The 20,198-nt window shown below is 31.7% G+C and overlaps 1 protein-coding gene across 1 annotated transcript in view; it reads left to right on the forward strand.

The window, feature by feature from the left end:
* Positions 1–20,198, forward strand: part of LOC145333347 (uncharacterized) — a 111,535-nt gene that overhangs the window by 60,707 nt on the left and 30,630 nt on the right. The window contains exons 7-8 of the mRNA XM_080178465.1: positions 7,730–7,801; positions 12,767–12,843. Coding sequence (XP_080034591.1) covers positions 7,730–7,801; positions 12,767–12,843 — 149 coding nt within the window. The remainder of the gene's footprint in view (positions 1–7,729; positions 7,802–12,766; positions 12,844–20,198) is intronic.

Below are 20,198 nucleotides of genomic sequence, written 5' to 3' on the forward strand. Positions count from 1 at the left end.
TTGTCTACCAAATTATAGAAAAGGAAAAGGCGTAACCGCCAGTACGTTAAAAAACCAATGAAGTAATAAAAATAAAATAATCATACAAATACCTTTTTTGTTTATTTTTTTTATTGCAAATTGGGTAATTCACAGACAAACTTCCAAATAGACACACACACACAAACACACACATACACACACACACACATACACAAACCCACGCCCAAACACACAAATATGTACTGTATTAAAACCCAGAAAGGAAGTGGACTGTTTATTACGCTAGTCCTTAAAGTATTTTTATAAACCTTTTCTTATTCGCTGGCTTAAGAATTTTTGTGACTTTTATGAATATTATTTTTTGGTTCAATAAGTTGAGTTTGCAAACGTTTTAACCACTAATTGTAATTTACAGAAGGGGTTGTTTTGTGTATCAGCATTGGGGATGGACGGTAAATTGATGTAAATCCCCAATGATAATGAACAAAATTATTACCCTTCTGTAGATTAAGATAATTGGTTGAAATATTTGAACACTTAAAGTTTGAACCTGCCAATTGAAATTTAACAAGACTACTTAAAATGACTTTAATGACTTTGTTGAGCTTTTAAGGAAAGACAGTTTCTTTATATTTTAGTATCAACGTAATAATAATTTCCTTCTGTATGGATGATGCCATCCTTGTATAATAAAGACAAGGTGTGGATTCACTTACGCAATTAATTAAATAAATTATCGCAAAAATACACAAAAGCAAATGTATTCGAAGGTGATCATGAGGAACCCGGTATTAGTGTCGGACTGATTATGACGTAACAAAAAAAATTAGCCAATAAGAGGCCACTATGAATTTTACCATTGGTCAATAATGTCCTCTTATTGGCTAATTTTTTTTGTTACGTCATAATCAGTCCGACACTAATACCGGGTTCGATCATGAGATGAAAATAATAAAAAGTTTTTGTTGTTGTAAAAATATACAATAGCGGCTACGCCCCTAGAGGCACTTGAGGCATTCGTTTTAAACAGAAAAAGAAAAAAAATTCCCAATGAGTCATTTTTTTCTAATTGTGATTTCTCTTGGGAGGGCGGTGGTACATTCCCCTAAAATAATTATAAACCTTCCCTGGTCCCACAAAAAGCTATATTGTACAGGAATTCGCAATTCTAAATGTGCGGGTGTGAATTCACACCTAACTAGAGAAGCGTAAGTAAAGATAATAACTGTAAAACGTAGAAATATTTGGAATAAAAGGATATGTTATTTACTCGTTTCATAGAAAAAAATCAAAAATAAAACCACTGCTGCTATGTCAGATGCGCAATGTAATTAGTCAGAAAAATAAGAATGCTTCGGCCTAAGATAGTTAAATCCCACATCTAAATTAAGACTTCCAGACAAAGGTCGTAAAATCGTAAAATCAAAGGGTTGGTGTAGATGATAATTAGTATCAAAACAACAAAACATTTTGCCTTAATGATGATTTATTTTCAGTCGTGGAAAATCAAGAGAAAAAAAGATTTATTTTCCCTTTTTTCATGATAACTATAAAAAAGTTAAGTGTTTGTTAAATTTTTGAGGAATTGTGCATACTAAAACAATTAAGTCTCTAAAACAGCAAATTTGTGTATTATCCCGTCCGCCATTTTTCTCAGAGCACCTTTTATTGTTTTCTCTTATCTCGGTAAAAAAATATACAATCATGAGATTAAAACCAGTTTTTTAGCCCGTGCCTTCGGCATCTTTGGGCGGAAAAAATGGTTTTAATCTTATAATATGTCAGCGAAAAGCTGTTAATAATACGATTCAAGAAATAGCTATCAATGTATCATATAATTTTCTTTATAATAGCTGTTGCGCGTAACCGTTCTTAAATTTTGTTGAAATGTGAAAACGCGTATTTGTTGCGTGCTTATGTCCCCCCAATAATTTGTAATCTTTATGCAAAATTTACTAACATGTTGTAATTACTTTTTTTATTACGGACTGTAACCCTAGCCTCTAGGGGCTATGTATTTGAGGACAGAAAAATAGCCTAGAGCCTAGCCATACCAAGACATAATTCAGCCCCAAATAAATTCTTTAATGATAATTGAGTACCACAAACTTTATTTGAAATGTTTTTTTCAAAATATTTTTTGTCTTAACCCCTTAAACCTGCAAAATAGTAAAATATAAAAAAATACTTCATAGCCAAAACGAAGTTTTCATAATAGTTATTTCTCGCATCGTAGCTTTCCGCAGATATAAAATGTACAATTATAAAATTAAAACCAGTTTTTTTAAGCCCCGAGATGCCGACGGCGTTTTGATGAGAACTGGTTTTGAATGAAAACGAGAAATGATATTATCTTATCGGTTTAGCCGTTGCTGAGATATTTTGCTTGATATACACAGACAGACAGATAGACAGACATGCAGACACGCGAAGGTACATACATAAGTTCAGACAGACGGAAAGCTAGACCTAAAACCCATTATTTTAATTAGAAAATAATTTGAATTTTTTAAAGATAATATTTATGAATGACTAAGCAATATATATTTTTAAAACGAGAATGATAACATCCATAGAAGCTTTAAAAGTTACAACAAACTGCACTTAACTATCAGAAAATTTTATGTTATTAATAGTAACTTCGCCCCTAGCCATTTGATAAAGAAAGAGAGTAATCTTAATTGGTTTAGTGATTAATGAACAGACAAAATCTTACGACTAAGATATCATCATAAGCCGTCTTAATTAATAGCATGGAATTATTACAATAGCGACATAAAACATTGAAATTCATATTAACGTAAGACGTAATACTTCTAGATTTCATAGGTCTTTTCTCAACTCACTCAACCTGGGATAAACTGACGTATGCACGTATTTGCCCCAATTATAGATAAGCTAAGGCTATGTGTAATAACATTAAAAAAACGTGATTTCCTACGTTTACCATTCAAATAATATTCTAGTCAGCATATAACACCTTTTACTCATTTGTTAAATTTCAAGGATGAAAATCATCCCATCTATAGATTACGATTAGTGGTTGAAACGTTTGGACACTCAAGTTATTAACCCAAAGAAGGTTTACTCAATACTCATTGCCAATTGTCCTTTCGCTGTCTCCTTGACAAGCATATCCTATCCTTATAATAAAGTAACAGGATGTCTGTTTGTCATCTGTTTGTACCGCAGGATCTCGCTAACCGCTCAAAATATATGGGTCTCCTTTACATAGAACCTCTATTTGATGCTTAATATCTAAAAATTACATTTAAGTAAAGTTTTTTTTGAGTGATTATTGATTTCCTGTTATTTACATTTACATTTTAAAAACAATAAAAAAATGCGTGCACTGGAATTTTCCCCTGATATATGAAATTCTCCAGGAGGGGTTTATGATAAATGTTAAGGGGGGGGGGGGAAAGGGATAATAATAATTAAATCATTTGGACGGCAAGTCTTAAATATAGAAAAGTCTTGCTTAAGTAAGTAATAACAAGGATGACAAGATCAATAAACAGCGAATGCGATGCTTAACAAAGTCAAAACGATCATATAAATAAAAATGAATAAAAAGTACATAATTTGATGCTTTGCCTTAAAGTGCATTTCTGGGGCTTCCAAACCCTACGGGGCTACCCACTACCCACTATAATCTAACCTAACCTCACCAAAAGAAATAGACAAAAAAAACTAAAAACTCCCCCACCCTCTCCACCCCATATTTTTTTTATAAAATTTAAAAAAGGGAGGGTGTTTCTGTTCTTTACTAGATACTTTGAGGCAGTGTTGCGGAGCCGGAGCCGTAATTTTCGTTAAAAAACGGCTCCGGCTTCGGACTAGATAAATAAAGAGATTTTTTGTAAGTTATAATTTGGTAACTCTGTTTTGTCATGTGCAAATGCCCCTATTCAGTTTTTCAAGTCCATTTTTATAAAAAATTTAACTTTTAAAACCTTCAAAAGTCAAAAATAGACGTAGGAAAAAAATATGTCGAGTTTTTTCTTGATTTTAGGTCGGAGTCGGAGCTGGAGCCGGAGCCGCACCAAAGACAAACGGCTCCGCAACGCTGCTTTGAGGGAAACTGCTCAAAATTATAATGTTATCTGCAGTATAATTGCTGAAGTTGTAGGATACTAAATATGTACATTGGACATACTAACATTTTGACAATAATTATATAGAAGTGTTACGCTTAAAATATTATTCTAGGATTAATTAATTAGTTAATTTGACAATTATTTCTTAAATGTAGAAGTTTAAAATCAAAAAGATTGAAATGGACTTGTTTGCCTTATTTTACAATGATTATCCATTACACAGTACTGACATACATATGCTATGTATAGAAAAAGCTTTGCTTACTATGAAAAATAATTTATAGAGTAAATGCAATGGATATAGAATTAATTGGATATTGCACCATATTTTTACCTACTCTAATAAAATGATTATACGAGCTGGCTAATGTAACGATACCCCCTCCTTCTCCTCATAGTTATGCCTTTTACCCCATACTCCACTAACCATGAGGAACGCATTGATCAATAGATGATGACTATATTAGCAATATCCACTGACACAATATCCATATACTTGCGGCTACGCCCCTAGAGGCCTCTAGTGGCACTTTAAATGTTTGGTGTTTTATAAAAATAATAAGATACCTTACGATGGAGTCTCTATTAAATTGCTACGATCCTTTGCAATGTTACGTAGGAGTCTCTATTTGAGGAAAAAAATTTCGATTTATTGTGATTTCTCTTGGAAGGGTGGTGGTGCCCTCCCCCAAAATGGTTATAAACCTTCCCAGGACCTATGAGAAACTACCCTGTTAAGGAGAACCCGATCGGTTCCGCGGTTAGCGAGATCCTTCGGTACAAACACACAGACACACAAACACACAAATACACAAACACACAAACAGACAAACAGACATTCTGTTACTTTAGTATAAGGATTATATATCCATTGTAAATGCAGTATAGAATATTGTTTTGATTGGTGCACTGACCCTCAGGGATGGAGGGGACATCGGGCTGTTTTTTACACTAGTCCTCAAAATTTTTGATAACGTTTTCTTATTCGTTGGTTTAACAACTTTGGCGACTTTTAATGAATTTTGATTGGTTGCTTCATTAAGTTGAGTATCCAAACGGTTCAGCCACTATTTGTAATTTGTGTTATAAAATTGGGGATGTACATTAATTGATCGGCCATTGTCTTATCCCTTTAGATCCCTGACTGACCCCATACCATATTCTCAATAGAACCTTGTCATGCTGTATGGTCAGGCCAGCAAAAATATCCTTTCAATATGATTATTAAAAGAACTGATTTTCTATAGATCAATGCTTAAACAAGGATGAAAACATCCAGAAAATTATCGAAGCTATGAAATAGAAAGGGAAGTCAAACAAATAATTACTCTTGTGGGGTGTCAGAAAATAATAAGCAGAACATTAATTTGTAATTTTAAACAAAATTGTAGATTATTTTTTTACCTAAAGGAAAACTTGTTAATAGTACATTTAAATTTTAAGTTACCCAGATGTAGATTCAACTGGTCCTTGTGGGATCGATTCACTCCAAAACCACAAAACTGTCACCAATTTTCATTGTCGAAAAATTTTGCAAAAAAAAAAATTTATGCCCTCATTTTATTTTGTGTGTGTTAAAAGCACTATTGAGGCCATTATTATAATAGCATGCTTCAAAAGAGCACATTTAATGTCAGTCATTGCAAAATACAGGGCTCGGCAGCCGCGCGTCAGCCGCCTGTAAGCCTCAGGGAAATCTACATTTTACAATATCAAAAAACAGCTGTCTAAGTCTAAACACAAATATGACAATCCCTCTTTTTAGAAATTTATTTTTAAATCATCAAAACGGGTTTAAATTTAAGGCTTATTCGCAACCGACGCACGGCTGCCGAGCCCTAACAAAATGCCTGAAATAGGTACAAGAATTATAAAATTTTTGACTATAACCTAAAATAAAAATTTAAATTTAAAAAAAACATATATCTCCTAATGCAGAATTTTTTAGAATTGAAACTAATCTATAATACAACGTAGAACGATGTCCGTCCGTCTGAAGATTAAGATCTTTGGTAATATGGAAATATAGCTACTGGTCCTGCGGTGGTTTTAAACCAGACAAAAACTAATATGGGTGGGGGGTTGAGAAACCGACGCCACATCTTGGGGAAGCCCCTAAAGACTAGATGCGATGCCAATAGTCTTAGACATAATACTTGCTTGACTGTTTCTATTTAAATAGTATATAAATTGTCTCTATCTTTGTTTTTATTATGCTTTTTTTTATAGTGAGTAAATGGACATTTATAGTCCTGAATTTTTAAATGCGTAGCATCTATATAAATCTTTCTAATTTTCTAAACACTAAACGTACCAACTGATTAACTAACACAGTTAAGTTATCCTATTATAGAAAATAAGGTTTTTATTTGTCTGTAGCTTAAGATTTCGATAACTAAAGAACAGATTAAGTTCCCAATTTCATGGAAGTTTCTTATGGGTCCCTGGATGGTTTTAGACTATTTATTTCTTATAATAAGTTTGTTTTTAGGTTACATGCCTTACTCCTTCAAATAAAAAGCTCCTGATTGACTCTTTCTTTTAGATTTTCAATGTCATTAAATAAACATAGATAATTTTAGAATTTAAGCTGCGATAATTTGACACCCTATTACTATTTTTGACAACTCCCTTGAACTGCAAACGGGGGGCAGGGGGTGTGTAATACAGACAACAAAAGTTTGTTTTTATCTAAAAAAATATTCTGGCATCCTTGTTATTTATAAAACCAAGCTGTTGTCAACTTAAAAATTTTCATTGCCTGTCAAAAATTGTACATATAATGCATTTTTGATTAAAAATTGCTTTACCTTAACTTTTAATCTTGTTTTAACCCCAGTTAAATTTTTAAAAAAACCCCATTCCCCATAGACATCAAAAGGTGGGGGTTTTGGGGGTGTTTAACCCCCTCAAACTTTGAAACCTTTAATTTTCTATGCACACATTGATGGATATTATCATCCTGACTTAAAATGGGCTTGGCAAACGGATAAATCCAGAAGTAGTTCATGTTTCTTCTTTTCAATTCACATAAAATTAGATCATAAATACATTTCAAGGCGCAGGTCATGTAAATCTCAAATTCTGATGTAAAAAGTGGAAATAACCAGGATGACAACATCAATGTAAGCAAAGTTCTGAAACGGTAGGACAAATGAACATTAACACTTGGGTAGAGTATCAGAACTGAATAATCAGAATATAAATGTATTAAAGTCAAACGAAACAAAATTGTAGGTATTTGTATCTCTTGAAAAACTGCATAAATACAGGATATTGTTTAAGGCATACTTACATTTTTAGGACTTGATTATAGAGATTCTTCGTTTATAAAAATGTACTTTGTTGTCCTAAGAATCAGTATTCCAAAAATCAGACCAATCGGATAATTTTATCAAATACAAATTTGTTGTTAAAAAAGTTAAAAAGCCACATGTTTAAAATGGACGTATGGTCTTATAAAGTTCCTTTTCTTTCTAACTCGTACTTAACTCTTATAGGAATCAGCATGCAAAATTTGAAATTGATAGGACAATTTTTACATACCTAAATTAACGAAACATTCGGTGGAAGCATGTGTGCCTTGGGGGTAAAAAGAACATCCACTTTCCGCACTGTTCTGTTTATGTGTATTTTATTTTTTTCAGGTTTCCTGCATATTTTTGAGTCTTCTACTGCTAAGCCAGAACATTTTTTCAATTCATATCTTCAAATTAGTGGTAAGAATTTTATTCATTGGAGAGATATTTTGTAACTCACTTTGTCTGTTTGTCTGTGCGTGCAGAATAAACTTGAATTGGTAATTTTCTGTTTGAATGATAAAAGATGAATTTCTTTTTGATAAATCTAACTGTTTCTAGTTTTTTTTATTCTGGCGGCCACAGGAGTCATCAAAAATTTACCTCTGCTTTTATGATAAGAACATTATAAGTTAAATGGTATAATGGGTTATGCCTGTTTTAGGGAAATGATATTTCCCTATTATTCCACGTGTTTGACAAAATAGCTATCTTTATCTTTTTTAGTGGTTGCACCCTTAGCATCTATTGGCTCTGTATTCAAAGAAATAAATAGGAATGGGACAGAAAAATAACCCTAAACTACCCAAAGTTTAAAAATCCTAAAAAATAGAACTAAAAATCTCAGAATCTATATGAAGCTTACCTTTTAAAGAAAACTCAATTGTCCACGGTTATGTAAATGGTGTTAACTCAGACTAACAAGAAAGAGATAAATCCTATTGACGTTTTCGTGGGCAATTTCTATAAAACCACAATAATATATTTTTTTATCACGGTTCAGAACCGGTTTTAATCCAGCGAAAATGAATATTAGACTGAGCTTAATATGGAAAACTCCTCTATACAAGAAGTATTACTTGATGTATTCATGTATATTATGACAAAATGACATTGTCATATAATAAATATAGTCATGATAACAAGGATAAACAGGCACAAAGAGGTCCAGATCAAAAAGGGATGGGCTTATTACATTAGTCCCCAAAGTTTAATATTAACGTTTTTTTATTCGTTGGCTTTACAACTTTGGGGACTTATATTGAATTTTGATGGTACATTAAGTTGAGAATTAAAACATTTCAACCACTAATTGTAATCTGCGAGAAGGGTATTTTTGTGCATCATCATTGTAAAAATACATCAATTAATCGTCATTGTCTTATCCCTTTAGAACCCTGAAGTTATAGCGTAGATCCGGTAGGTAAAGATAGAATGGGGAAACAAATTGAAAAGAAATCGTGCCTCCACTCCAAGGGTTAGAAATCTTATCTTGTACGGCGACAAAAGAGGGGTGATATCACTGACACAAGAAAAATTGGTCTGACCAGGGATCTTAAGGGATAAGACAATGGAAGATAAGCTAAATGTATAACTCAACTTATAATAAACAATATTTGGTAGATATCATTAAAGGAAAATCTTCACCCTCCCAAAAAATCAGCCGTCTACCTACAATAGCATCAAAAAAACTTTTTCTAATATTAATTAAATGGCCGTTAGGGCATTAGGGACCTATTGACATCGGTGAAGGGAAAATTTACAAAAAGTTTTTATCTGTCTATCTTGAATAGCATTTGAGAAAATCATATTTCCTCTAATGTATCTACAGACAGAAATCCGAAATAAAGAGTAGCTGTGCTATTTATAAAAACGTTTTTTCATCTGATTTTAAGTTTTTAACGATACTGTGATTTTTTGCAGAAATGAGGGCCCACTGACAAAAGAGTCATAATAGTAGGTTTAATATTCTGTTTGTATATAAGTTTTTAAAAACGACAATGTTAAGCAGCGAATCTGTTCTTTAATCTTGTCTGTGCGTCCAGCGTCCATGGTTATATCTTTTCAGGGTGAATAACCGCACGCTAAATATAGCTTAAAACTTGCCCTGAGCTAAAAATGAACTTATTCTCTCAAAATTAAAGACGTACTTTAACCGATGGTATGACCATTTTCAAGATCATACAGGATATACCTGCAGAATATTATAGAACAATTCCCCAGACCAATATACAAATATTCTACAATTTGCTTGTCAGGAAGTTGAAAAAAACTTGTACAAAGAAATATAAATTTTTATACCGGTTAATCGGTTTAAGGTATATTTTTTTTATTAAGAATACACACAAACATCTTTATACTTTAGAAAGTTCAAGTAACACACTTAAATATAAAATATATTTGATATAGATGGACTTTTTCGAAATTTTTGTTTTATCCGTTTAGAGGCCTTAAGTAACAGACCAAACCCTAATAATCCAGGGATAAATCAAGTCGTTACTGTGATCTTAATAAACACACACATTCAACATCTTGGTATTGCTATAAACAATGAATACACAATTTTAAATAAACACTAATTATGTTTATAAGTGTTTTTGTCATGCAAAAACGTTTTTTCATCCCCAAAAATTTATATTAAATTAGCAACCTGCATTGAATCTATTTGAATCCACTTGTTCTATAAATCTTCAGATATCTCATTCTATTTTAATTTTCTGATTCTACCTGTATTAAAACAAGAACGATAACATCAATAAGTAGCGAGGAACAAAAAGTCATGGAATAGAAATGGACAAAGTGAGTTATAGTGAAGATGAAAATGAGGTCTTTGGAAGTATGACTGACAAACAGACTGACAAAATGTATATAATAGATGCAAATATTCACTAAAAATCTAAACTGTCTATCCTCCATAACAGCCGAGTATATTACATTTCATCAATAGCGTTACGGACTGACTGACGGACAGACAAAGTTAATTATGGAGTAGCTTTGAAAGATTGTCAACAAACTTAAATTATTGTTAACATTTATTTTCTTTTTCATAGAAACACCCAGGTTAGTTATTGCATATTATGACATATGACATGTAGGGTGTGACATAACTTCTGCCAAAATCACAAAAATTAGAATATGATAATTTCGCTAGACCATCAAAATGTAAAAAAAAATATTATTTTTCATCAAACATTGCGATTCTAAAAATTAGATAATTTGATTTTAAATCAGGGATCTAATTGTCAGGAAAAGACAATGGCCGACAAATAAAAAAATACATAAAATTACCCCCTTCTGTAGATTGCAATTAGTGGTTGATGCGCTTGGACACTTAATGAACCAATTAACAAAATGAATAAAAGTACCAAAAGTTGTTAAGCTACCAAATTAGAAAACTTTGTAATAAAACTTTGGGGACTAGTGTAATAAACAGCCCAATGTCCTCTCCCAATGTGATTTTGAATACTATTCATAATAAATTATATTTTATGCAGAATTGACGGCACACCGGCATTAGGTGCACCTCATAATCAATTCATTGATTGAATTTTAAAATCACGTAAAAAAACGTCAGAGCTGGGTTTTTGAAAGATGAATGCCGCGTTTTTTCAATTCGCGAAATTTTAACAGAGTATACAACTATTTATTTAATTATTTCGCTTTTGTTGCTACGGCCTTCATAGAAGAAAAACAAATTATCTTTAATCCATTTTTGCTGTATATTAATTAATGCATCTTTTTAGAGCTGTATTAGACATTATACAAATGGCTAAAATAATGATTATAGAATTTTGAATTCTTAAGTTGTATACTCTGTTGAAATCCTATCGTCTTTGTTCAAACAATCAAAGTCTAAAAAATGTCGAAAAATTGCGGCATTAATCTTTTAAAAACCCATCTCAGTATCCTTCCATTGAGTTTCTGGGCCAACTAAATATTCAACTCAAAAAAGCTAAAGATGTAAAAACTTGGATAGATAAAGTGTTATAGCTAGTGCCAAAATAGGCATCTTTTTACCATGCACGGTTTAGAATTTCAAACAAAAAATCACGCAATTAAATAGTTAACTTTTTTATGTTAATGCCGTTGGACCAAATATAAGGCACAGGGCCATATTGTTAACCCTTCCCCTCCCCCTTCACCAAAGGTTATTAAAAAAGAGTTTCATCGTTAACAGTAATTAAAATATGTGTGTACCAAAGGATCTAGAACTAAATGGTTCTCCTTCACAGTGAAGATTTTCATAGGTCCTGGGAAGGTTTATAACTATTTTGGCGGGTGGAACCTCCACCCTCTCTCCATAGCTGTAATTTTATGAATTATTTTTTAAGGGGGTCCAAATAGCAGTTTGAGAGATGTTGCAGAAAAAAACAAAAACATATAAAGAAGCTTATTTTTAAAATTATGCAATATGCAATCATAATTCATTTATCAAACGGTTTTGAATTAATATGGATGTAGCATAATGCAGAAATGCATTCTAGAGTTAGTTAAAATAAGGACATGACATAATGATAAAAGGAATAAATAATCAAAAATTAGAATAAGTTGTTTTTTTCTTTATCTGGAAGACCAATCAAGGTTTGGTATGGTCATGTGGGCACCAGGAAGGTGACTTTCATACAGAAGTACGTACAAATGCACAGACAGAATACATGGCGGTTTCCCTGAAAGTGTTTGTTTCAAACTAAATTGTGGGATAGTTTTTCATTTGTTTGTTTCTTACTTTAGGTCAGGTTAGGTCGGGTTATATTGGGTACTGCGTAGCCCCGCTAAAATAGGGAACTAACTATAGGTTAGTCATAGGAAAAAGAAACTACCCTCCCCAATATGTTTTGAATTTTCATTCTCACAAATAGTGGATGTAAATAATTTTTTTCTTCCTGAGGTAGTCATTTATTTCCCTTAGGTATCATTTATTTCCCTGAGGTAGTCATTTTGATCCCATGAGCATGGCAACCGGTGAACAGAATCTCAGTTCTGCACCACAAGCCTCGATGGCAACTGGTGAACAGAATCTCAGTTCTGCACCACAAGCCTTGCACAACTGAAGTTCCCATGTCTATACAGTCATATTTATATAAAAATATTCTTAGAAGATTTTTGAATTTTTTTTTGAAGATTTTAAAATTTTTTTGGAAGATTTTAGAATTTTGTTAAAATTACTAAAAGAAAGCATAATTACCTCAGGGAAAAAAATGAAAATTAAAAACCAAAATTAAACCACATTTTAGCACAAAAATTAGTTTTTGTTTAAATGAGAATGATATTCCTATCCCATTCAAATAAGGGAATGGTTTTTTCGTGCTCGATAGGCATTTTGAATGGAAGAACCGATTACCCTAATTATACAATAGCTACGCTACTAAAGATTTTCATTTTTAGGAAGACAAACTGACGGAAAGGTTAAAGCTGTCAACACCATCAATTTTCCCATTTTCCTTGGTTTTTCCAGATGCTAGGTGACTGTTTTTTTTTAAATATAAAAGTCACAGGATCTTTGTCTGTCTGTCTATACCGAATAAAGGATCTTCTTTACGATGTAGCTGCTAATAGGTCATGGGAAGGTTTATAACTATTTTGGGGGAGGGTACCACCACTCTCCCAAGAGAAATCGTCCTTGAAAAAGGGATACTTAAAGAGCTTGCAATATTTGAAATTTCCAATTTATTTTCCGGTTTCTGTACTCCGATGAGATACATTCTTAGGGTATTTATATCAACAATTATTTAAAATTTTATACTTCTAAGTCGTGGAATAAAATAAAGTTGAATATAAGAAGTAGCGTACGTAGCAATAACAAAATTATAACAATTTGGATGAAGCAAAGCTTTTCCATAATTTGAGTCTGTTCGTCCGTTACGGATAGCTCTCATGGTTTATTTAGGCATGTTAAAATTGTCCTTTCAATTTCAAACTTTGCATAATGATTTCTGTAACGGTAAGGTATAATTTTGAAAGCAAAGCATCTATATAAACATTACCAAGAAGCCCATAGGTCCAAATAAGCAACAAGTTAATCATCTAACTTTTGGAATTACGATTCTCAGAATATTTCCAGCGAAGCATCTCTATGTCCTTAAACAAAATCCTGTATTTACGGAATTTTGCAGAAAAAATTCGTAAATTAATATTTGTTAATATTCGTTTGTTCTACCGTTTTAATTTAGAGCAAAACTATTTATGGATGTTGTTATCCTTATTTCTAACATTTTCCAACTTACCGAAAGACCCTAGAAACAGAGTAGCTGCGCTACTAAAAATCGTGGAATAAAATCATGTAAAACATAAGAATCAAATTATGTGATTAATAAGATAAAACAAGGATGACAACATCCATAAGTAGCGAAGCGCAAAATTTCGTGGATGGGAATGACCGTCATGGTTGTTTTCTTCAAACAAAAGGAAATTTAATTTTGATATCTATAACAGAAAAAATTTTGAAAATCGGATCACAAACACCAAAGATATGGGGAAAAATGTAAAAAATTTAAAGATAGCCAAAACCCTGCAAAAAGGCAGTCTGACCATTATTGTTGTTTTCTTCAAACGACGGGAAATTTAATTTTGACATCTTTAACTGAAAAAAAAATAGATAATTGGACTAAAAACACTAAAGATATGGGGGAAAATGTAAAAATATAAAATAGCCAAAAACCTGCAAAAAGGCAGTCTGACCTTCACAGTTGTTTTCTTCAAACGACGGGAAATTTGATTTTGATATCTTTAACAGAAAAAAATTTGAAAATCGGTTCATAAACACCAAAGATATGGTGGAAAATGTAAAAAATGTAAAAAATAGCTAAAAACCTGCAAAAAGGCAGTCTGACCGTTATTGTTGTTTTCTCCAAACGACGGAAAATTTAATTTTGATATCTTTAACTGAAAAAATTTTGAAAATCTGACCATAAACACCAAAGATATGGGGGAAAATGTGGAAAATCTAAAAATAGCCTAAAACCTGCTAAAAAGCCGTCCGACCGCCAGTGATGTGTTATGGTCAATTATGCTCCCTGATGATGGAAATGTTCTCAAAAAATTTCAGCATTCTATCTTTTATAGGAGCTGAGTAAATCCCATTTCCCCCATAGCGTTACGGACTGACGGACTGACGGACTGACGGACTGACGGACTGACGGACGGACGGACATAGTGAATTATAGAGTAGCTTCGCTACTAAAAAGTTATAAGGTTAAAAATGTTAATAAGCGGCGCAGCAATAAAACTAACAAAATCTTATAAAAGATAAATTAGTATAAAGTAATTATTTAAGAAAGAGTAGTTAATCAATAAAAATCAAAGGTTTATTAAAGAAGCAATTGCTCATTGTTTGTAAAAAAAATATTTTATGTTCATTATATAAATTTATGGCTTTAAAGTTTAAAATCCTCCAATAAACAAGGAAAGTCTTATTTATTCTTTTAAAACTGGAGAAATTAAATTTTATACATTCAATATTATAGTTCATCTTGACAATACTGCATTAAATTAAAGTTGAATCCTCAAATTTAGGTGAGCTTAACATAGGCCCGGATATGATTTTATGCTTTTTTTAAAGCAAAGCTTTTCTATAATTATGGTCGGTCCGTCCGTACGTCTGAGACGGATAGCTTTTTTCGGTTATTTAGGCATGTTAGAATTATCTTATCGATTTCAAACTTTGCATGGTGATTTCTGTAGTAGTTAGGTACGATTTAGAAAGCGTAGCAACTCTATAATCATTACCAGAATGTCCGTACGTCCATTTTTAACATGTTGATTTTTCTACTTTTTTAATAACAAATTTTTATGTGATCTAATTATCCGATTGATTTGATTCTGGTATATTGTTTCCTGGGACAACAAATATCAATATTATACGCGAAGCAACTCTACAATCAAGTCCTAAAAATGTAAGTATGTCCATCAAAATTATACTGTATCAAGCAATTTTTCAACAAATTTACTTACAATTTTGTTCTACCGTTTCAGTGCTTCGCTTTTATGACTATGGTCATCCTTGTTTATTCTAAATGTCCCCTTCCCTAGATGCTAGGCGCGCATCCGTTAGTGTTGATATAAATCAGCCCTAAAGCTTGATTGATATTATTTTTGACGTTCAAACAAACGATCGGACAAACACTAGTTGTAGAGTCGCTTTTCTACTAATTAATGTAAGATATAAATTAAGGAATTGTTAATAATTAGTTTACTGTGGTCGTTTTACTGTTTTATTAAACCAAAGATAGTTAATAAGGAGCATTGCCTCTCTATAATAACGTATAACCATATTAAATATTTAAAATAAACCCCGAACCACTTCATTATGCAATCTACATTTTCCTGGATATTTTGTCTACGGTAGTCCATGAGTGTACAGCTTTACAGTACATTGTTTCTATTTGTTAAAGGAACACGTATGATAAAAGAAAAAGATTCTTTTTAAAGTAAAATGCTTATATTTCAATCAAAATCTATATTTTTTTATTTTTTACCGATCCACGTCATTATGCAAATCAAAAGAAAATCAATGAGAAAACGTTTGTTTTGCACTTTTCTCCACTTTTAAAAAATGATTCTGATAAAATAACAATTTTTTAAGGGATTTATGCATTAATTATAATGAAAAACAGTTTCAGGTAGATTTTAATGATTTTTATAAATAAGAAATAATTGAAAAAAAGAAATTCTATCCTTATCACTTTAGAGGACAACTGCTGACCCTCAGTCTTATGGATGAAGCTAAATACATGTTAAAGATAAAAATTACCCTGAAAAGTATACAAAAATGTTTTTTGATGTGTTAAAAAAATCCATTTTAAAATCTTGATTTTGAGGATGATGGCCTTTAAGATGCTCTTACTGGTGGTGAAGGTGAGCTAAATGTTATCTAAGTACATGACCATTACAACAACTTGTCTATTAACCTATGTACCATTTTTTGTAGTCATAGCAGCCTCCAGTAGAGCCTCTCGACATGAAATATAACCATTATCTAAAAACTACATTATTTACTTTATGAATTTTAGTAATTAAAATTGCAATTTTTTTCTTTTTTAATATTGCTTGGCTGGAGGCTTCTATGACTACAAAAATTGGACCATAGTTTAATATATAAGTTTTCTTCAAGGGCATGCACTTTGATAACATTTAGCTCGCCATCACCACCAGTAAGAGCATCTTAAAGGCCATCATCCTCAAAATCAAGATTTTAAAATGGATTATTTTAACACATCAAAAAACATTTTTGTATACTTTTCAGGCAAATTTTTATTTTTTACATGTATTTAGCTTCATCCATAAGACTGGGGGTCGGCAGCTGTCCTCTAAAGTGATAGGGATAGAATTTCTTTTTTTCAATTATTTCTTATTTAGAAAAATCAATAAAATCTACCTTAAACTGTTTTTCATTATAATTAATGCATAAATCCCTTAAAAAATTGTTATTTTATCAGAATTAATTTTTAAAAGTGGAGAAAAGGGCAAAACAAACGTTTTCTCATTGATTTTCTTTTGATTTGCATAATGAAGTGGATCGGTAAAAAATACAAAAATATAGATTTTGATTGAAATATAAGCATTTTACTTTAAACAGAATCTTTTTCTTTTATCATACTTGTTGCTTTAACAAATAGAAACAATGTACTGTAAAGCTGTACACTTATGGTCTACCGTAGACAAAATATCCAGGAAAATGTAGATTGCATAATGAAGTGGTTCGGGGTTTATTTTAAATATTGGCTCGATATAATTATCTCCCTATTGGCTAGTTTTCTATATGCATATCTTTTTCTCAATAAATCTATTTTCCTCACCCGGCATTACTATCTAAAAGAAAGTAAATATTTAATAATTTAAATGATTTTTAAAAGATTTTTTTTAATTATATTTTTTTCTTTACATTACCATCACCAAAGGGTTAATGATGATGATTACAATTTTAGTTTAATATTTGAACACACAATATGTCGCCACAATCGAATTCTTTTAAAACATAGTTTTCTTAAATTTATCATATTATAAATTTAAATTTTCTTTTTTATGATTAGAAATTAAATACATCAATATAAGGTAAATAGCAACATGAAATGAAAAAAATGAATTTATTTTTAATAAAGTAAAATAATGGGTCTTATTGTTCTGGGCAATGAGAGTTTATTATGGATTATTGGAGCACTATGAGTTTTAATCATATATTCCTTGGAAAACTTGAGCTCGTTTATAGACATTTATTTCCTATATAGATCTGACATGGATCTTGAAGCAATTAAGCAGGCTGTTTTGTACATGTTAAAAATTGGAAGATTTCATTAAATAAAAGTAATCGCAAATATACTTAGTAAATAAACAAAAAGTTAATAATTTGTTCATATGTTTATTAAATTTAAAAAAAAGTAAATTATCATACAGAATCTTTGAAAATATTACATAGAGGGGGGGGGGGGTACAACAATGTACAACGAATAAAGAGGGGGGGGGGGATAAGGGATATTAATGGACAAGACAATGGACGGTAATTGTTATAAATACCCAATGAAATTAGTAGGTCACAATAATTGGTTACAAGATTCCGATTTTGTACAAAGTTTCCTCATCCTATCTCAATATTTACTACTAGCTTCAAACTTCCAAAAAAATCAAAATTTGAAAAATTTAAATTTTGGATATATAATGTATAAATTGTTCATACATTATATCGCTTTTCCCTTTCACCGGAGTAGCTGAAAATAGGTTTTGCAATATTTGGGTTATCTGCTGTACAACTTCGAAAATTAGGGATGAAATCCAATGATTTTTAACCAACGAATGAGATAAAGTGTTTAACAACTCTTACTATTTTTTACGGTCCCATATTTCCTGGTTTGGATGGATCAGTTGTCATTTGTAATAGTATCATAGAAATACATCAGGGAGTAAGGGAGGGGACAATGGGCAATTAATTAAATTTAAGAGTTTCCGCTGAAAAGCTATGAAAACCAGATTTATCCAGAAAATTTGACCAAAATTGTAAGGGGATCATGGTAATATAATTTAGAACAAAATTAGTTCTAAGAAAAAAAAATCACTTGAAAATTGAATTACCAATACATCACAATGTAGTAAACATTCTGTAATTAATCCCTAGAAAAATCGTGTTTAGAACTTCATCAACCCTTCTCATATATTTTCAACTGCAACCTAAACTCAAGGGGTTCTTAGATTTTTAATACATAAATATCACAGTAGAGTTTCTATATATAAAATGACATTTTGTTGGGAAAAATTTTTTGTTAAAACCAGCCATCTTTTCTGTCTGCTATATTCAAAACTAACTCAGCTAGTTAGCGGGGCATTGATGCGCTAGTACCCAAAGTCAGTCAGAACCTGCTGAATTCGTGCACATTCCCTTTAAGTCAGTACCCAAAGTCTGAGTCTCTTAAAAATAGAATATTCGATCCATTGTCCCTCCCTTACTCCCTGGAAATACATCCAGACCGACAAGGATTACTTATGAAGACGAAGCAAGTCTCTCAATGACGTCATAAAAATGAGGGATGAGGAGAGAAGGAGTTGGAAAGAAAACCCCTAAAAAAGAGATGGCTAATCCCTCGTTTTTATGACATAACATGCTATTTTTTTGAGGGACCTTCTTCGTCTTCATTACTTATAGTTAACTTTGCCACTTGAGGGTTGATAACAAAGGAACCTAGTAATAGTGTCTAATTTTTTATCTTTGTGACGTAACAAAAATCCATCTCTTTTTAGGGGTTTCCTTTCTCATCTCCCCTCTCATCCATCGACTTTTGTTACGTCACAAAGATAAAAAGTTAGACACTATTACTAGGTTCATAGCAAAGAAAAGACTCGCCTGTATAGAAGATCCTAAGGTACCAACATCCCAATAATTGCGCACCACCAACCCTTGGATTGTGCGACTTTTTCCGTAAAGTCCTAAGTGAATTGAATTGTGCCTGTTTTTTTGGTCAAGGTATTAACATCTAACACAGCAGTAGTATTTACAACTTTCAAATATGGATTCGAAACCGGTTAATATACGCTGGATAATGGATTAGAACCCAATCTTAGGCATACTGAAAAATCATGTATGGCATCGTATTACAGAAAATTTTCTGCAAATAATAAAATAAAAATAAAAAGTATATAACAGTTTTGTTGGCCCTGAGTGGCCGAAGGCCAGGGCTAATCTCTAATCTTATAATATTTCATTTCGATATCCGCGGAAAGCTTTCTATAATACGATGCAATAAATAACTATTTATTTCTTTGTCTTGGCCTGGATTCAAAACCATCACCTCACCAACGACTACGAGCGGCTGCGCTACGAGTAACGCCTGAGTCATAAACCTAAGAATCCAAAACATTTTAGAGTAATTTAAAATGTCATGACTTTTTTTTGTTTTCACGATGACAACCATTTTATAATAACAATTTTAGTTCTATACTATCACTTCCGTAAGAAAAACACTATAAAACAAAAAAAAATAGCTAAATACCAAGCTAAAACATTTATATTTAGCTTCTTTAATATGATTGCAATTATAATATGTAAACAATTTATAATTGGACGCCTACAACGTTTGAAATTTAAGATATACATAGTTTTTTATTTATTTTTAATAATAGTTATTATAGACAGCTTTTCGCGAATAATAAAATAAAAGATTATAAGAATAAAACCAGTTTTCTTAGCCCTGAGGGGTCGAAGGAACGGTTAAAAAAACTGGTGTTAATGCAATGCTTGAAAAACATCTCGAAAATAAGGTTCAGGGGGTAGCATCAAATTTAATTCTTGATATTTTTGCGGGAATGATGACACACGACAATTTATAATGTCCTT

The sequence above is a fragment of the Acartia tonsa genome, chromosome 12, assembly GCF_053477335.1.
Source record: "Acartia tonsa isolate MP-2025a chromosome 12, ASM5347733v1, whole genome shotgun sequence".
Lineage (NCBI taxonomy): Eukaryota > Metazoa > Arthropoda > Copepoda > Calanoida > Acartiidae > Acartia > Acartia tonsa.